Genomic DNA, 2,779 nt, shown 5'->3' with positions numbered 1-2,779 from the left:
GTAACCATCCAAGTTCAAACTTAAACTCCATGGACTTCATATAATCAAGATATCGTTCATAAGTACAATCACAAATTTCCCCAAGTGTGGAGCAAAAATATTGTTCCGAGACACTGAAATGTTGCTGGTGCATTTGTTAATCCAAATGAAACAGCTCCAAACCAAATTACCCACTATTAGTTTATATGTTGTTTTTTTTTGTTCATCATGAGGTACCATGCGATAGCCACTCCTAATGCCAAACTCAAACTTAGAAAAATACTTGGTACCTGCCAGTTCATCAAGCATCTCATCAACAAAAGGAATATTAAGCTTTTCATACTAAGCCTTCTGCAATCCACACATAATCTACATGTGTTGTCCTTCTTCTTGACCAAGAAGACATGAGAAGGAAAGGGACTAATAGGAGGAATTATACGTACAGTGACATTTGCAATTATCTCTGCAGCTCGTTTTAGTTTCACATTTTTGAATTGGTGAACATGTGTAAGGTCTAGCATTGACTGGAGTTGAGCATGCTGAATAGTGGTAGCTTGATCAAAACTAGTCCCTAGAAAAATCTCCTTGTATTTCTGCAGCAGAGGCTCTCTGATGTAGAGCGAGTAGCAGAAGGAACAATTGTGAGAGTTGCTACTTCAGAATGTAAAATGTAGACGAGCAGTAGTAGTTGTGGAGAAACTCCACCAGAGACGGCTCCATCCATGCCATTCACAAGCACGGGATCACAAGGACGGCGAAGAATACGGCATTCGAAACAATCTACAGAGAGAACCTCCTAAGACAGTTACGGGATCGTTGCACATGCCGGTATATATACACAGTAACTAGCAGTGCACTGCAAGGCGATGCAGCATCAGGAACCCAGAAACAGATGATTTTGAAGTGATGAAATGGAAATTATTACACGACCGCTAGTTCACTCACTCTGAGATCATGCTCAGATGACCACGAAATGTACACAAACGGGGCAAACAGGCACAGCAGCACCATTAGTTACCCCCTTATTAACCATTACCTGTACCTCACACTCTTAATACATTACTGTGGCGAGCACAGAAACCAACATACATAACGTTTATAGCGATAATTCGCCGCAGGGGCTGGATCCGAAGGAGCAGCAGCTAGCTTCAGCTGCGTGGCTGCTAGTAGTCCTCGGGCGCGAGCGGCTGGTGGGCGTGGCCGTGGGCGGCGGCCTCGGTGGACGGGATGACGAGGTACTCGTAGAGGAGGCCGGCCAAGCCCGAGCCGAGGAAGGGGCCGAGCCAGTAGACCCAGTGGTGGCTCCAGCGCCAGCCGACGAGCGCCGGCCCGAACACCCGCGCCGGGTTCATGGCGGCGCCGTCGAAGGGCCCGCCGGCGAGCATGTTAGCCCCGAGCAGGAACCCCACGGCGAGCGGCCCGATGGTGCCCACGTGGCCCCTCTTGGGGTCGATCACCGTCGCGTAGTAGGCGTACATGAGGCCGAACGTCATCACCGCCTCCAGCAGCACCGCGTGCCAGTCGCCCACCCCCGACGCCAGCGAGAAACCGGGCGGCCGCTGCATGGGAACACCATCGCAAGTTAGAAGAGAAGATGGAACATATAGGAGGTTGGGTGGGTGGAAAGAGAGCTTGATGATGGATCGGTACCATGCCTCCGGTGGTGAGGCGGAGCAGGAGGGACGCGACGATGGCGCCGAGGAGCTGCGCGATCCAGTAGAAGAGGGCGCGGATGAGGGTGATGCGGCCGCCAAGTAGCGCGCCGAAGGTGATAGCGGGGTTGACGTGCCCCCCGGAGATGTTGACGGCGACCGACACCGCCACGGCCAGCGCCAGCGCGTGCGCGAGCGCCACCGCCACCAGCCCGCCCGCCGTGCTCATGCCATGGTACAGCTTCCCTGCAAACACACACATGTACAGGTCCGTCAGTATAGAGATGCATGGCAGCCACTGGCCATCCACGGATATATGCATGCTTATTGTAGCTAGGTACGTACCGAGGGAGAGGATGGAGCCCTCGGCCGCAAAGACGAAGATGGCGGTGGCGAAGAACTCAGAGATGGCGGCGCGGATGGTGTCCGGATGCGTCGCGTCCTCGCTGCGCCCCACCGTGAACCCCCGCCGCCCCGTCGTCGTCCGCGCCGCGGTGCTCATCTCGACCTAGCTAGTACGTGCCAAAGCAAGCAAAGCTCTTTCTCTATCTGCTTATCTCTTTGCTCTCTTGTTCGTTGCCGACAATGAGTATGACCAAGTGTGGCCGCACTGGCGTTGGTACTAGTAGTGAACTAGTGGTAGGTGCGAGTTGCAACGATGGCCGCGGCGAGCGCGCGTGGCTTATAACGTGGCTGGGGCTGGAGCGGCGCCGGCGACACGTATGCTAGAGCGGTGGCACGTCTCACGGCTGGTCTGTCCCGGAGGGGGGGAACGCGGTTGCCCATGCATGCCAAGCATCCACCGCGTGCGACCATGTGTACGTGTAGTACATGGAACTCGCGCGGCGGCCTCGCTTCTTGCGTTAATCTTTATCCTGTGGCCACGCCCGCATGGCCGCATGCAACACCTGCCAGGTCATGGACATGCAGATATATACTGCGGCGCGGCCCGCGGGTAGGTTCCATGCTTTGCCATGCCTTAGAGTACTGCTCATAGTGGTAACAAATTAACGTGTACAGTTTGTGCTTAAGAGACGTTTCAATTTCAATGGTTGAAAAATAGTTTATTGGGCAAACTATTTCTCATGGACAACTTACAAAAAACTAGACCGTTTAGTGATGGATACCGGAAATCTAAATTTATCATG

General features: G+C 53.5%; 1 protein-coding gene across 1 annotated transcript; it reads right to left on the bottom strand.

Moving 5' to 3' along the window:
- Positions 1-853: 853 nt before the first annotated feature.
- LOC127301899 (probable aquaporin TIP3-1) lies at positions 854-2,265 on the bottom strand. Its single transcript, XM_051332194.2, has 3 exons — positions 1,977-2,265; positions 1,630-1,877; positions 854-1,538 (listed from the first exon to the last, which is right to left on the bottom strand). The coding sequence occupies exons 1-3, from the start codon at positions 2,131-2,133 to the stop codon at positions 1,143-1,145; spliced, it is 801 nt and encodes a 266-aa protein (XP_051188154.1). The 5' UTR covers positions 2,134-2,265; the 3' UTR covers positions 854-1,142.
- Between the last annotated feature and the right edge of the window lie 514 nt (positions 2,266-2,779).

The sequence above is a fragment of the Lolium perenne genome, chromosome 1 (genome assembly GCF_019359855.2).
Source record: "Lolium perenne isolate Kyuss_39 chromosome 1, Kyuss_2.0, whole genome shotgun sequence".
In the NCBI taxonomy this organism is placed as follows: domain Eukaryota; kingdom Viridiplantae; phylum Streptophyta; class Magnoliopsida; order Poales; family Poaceae; genus Lolium; species Lolium perenne.
Note: the sequence above shows the minus strand (reverse complement) of the source record. Positions and strands in the feature narration are given on the sequence as shown.

Bases quoted from the DNA above. Each gene is read 5' to 3' on its own strand.
- LOC127301899 (XM_051332194.2), bottom strand. From the start codon at position 2,133: ATGAGCACCGCGGCGCGGACGACGACGGGGCGGCGGGGGTTCACGGTG. The intron at 1,878-1,976 runs GTACGTACCTAG...GTGTGTTTGCAG, and splicing joins GGGCTCCATCCTCTCCCTCG to GGAAGCTGTACCATGGCATG. The intron at 1,539-1,629 runs GTACCGATCCAT...GTTCCCATGCAG, and splicing joins GCCTCACCACCGGAGGCATG to CGGCCGCCCGGTTTCTCGCT.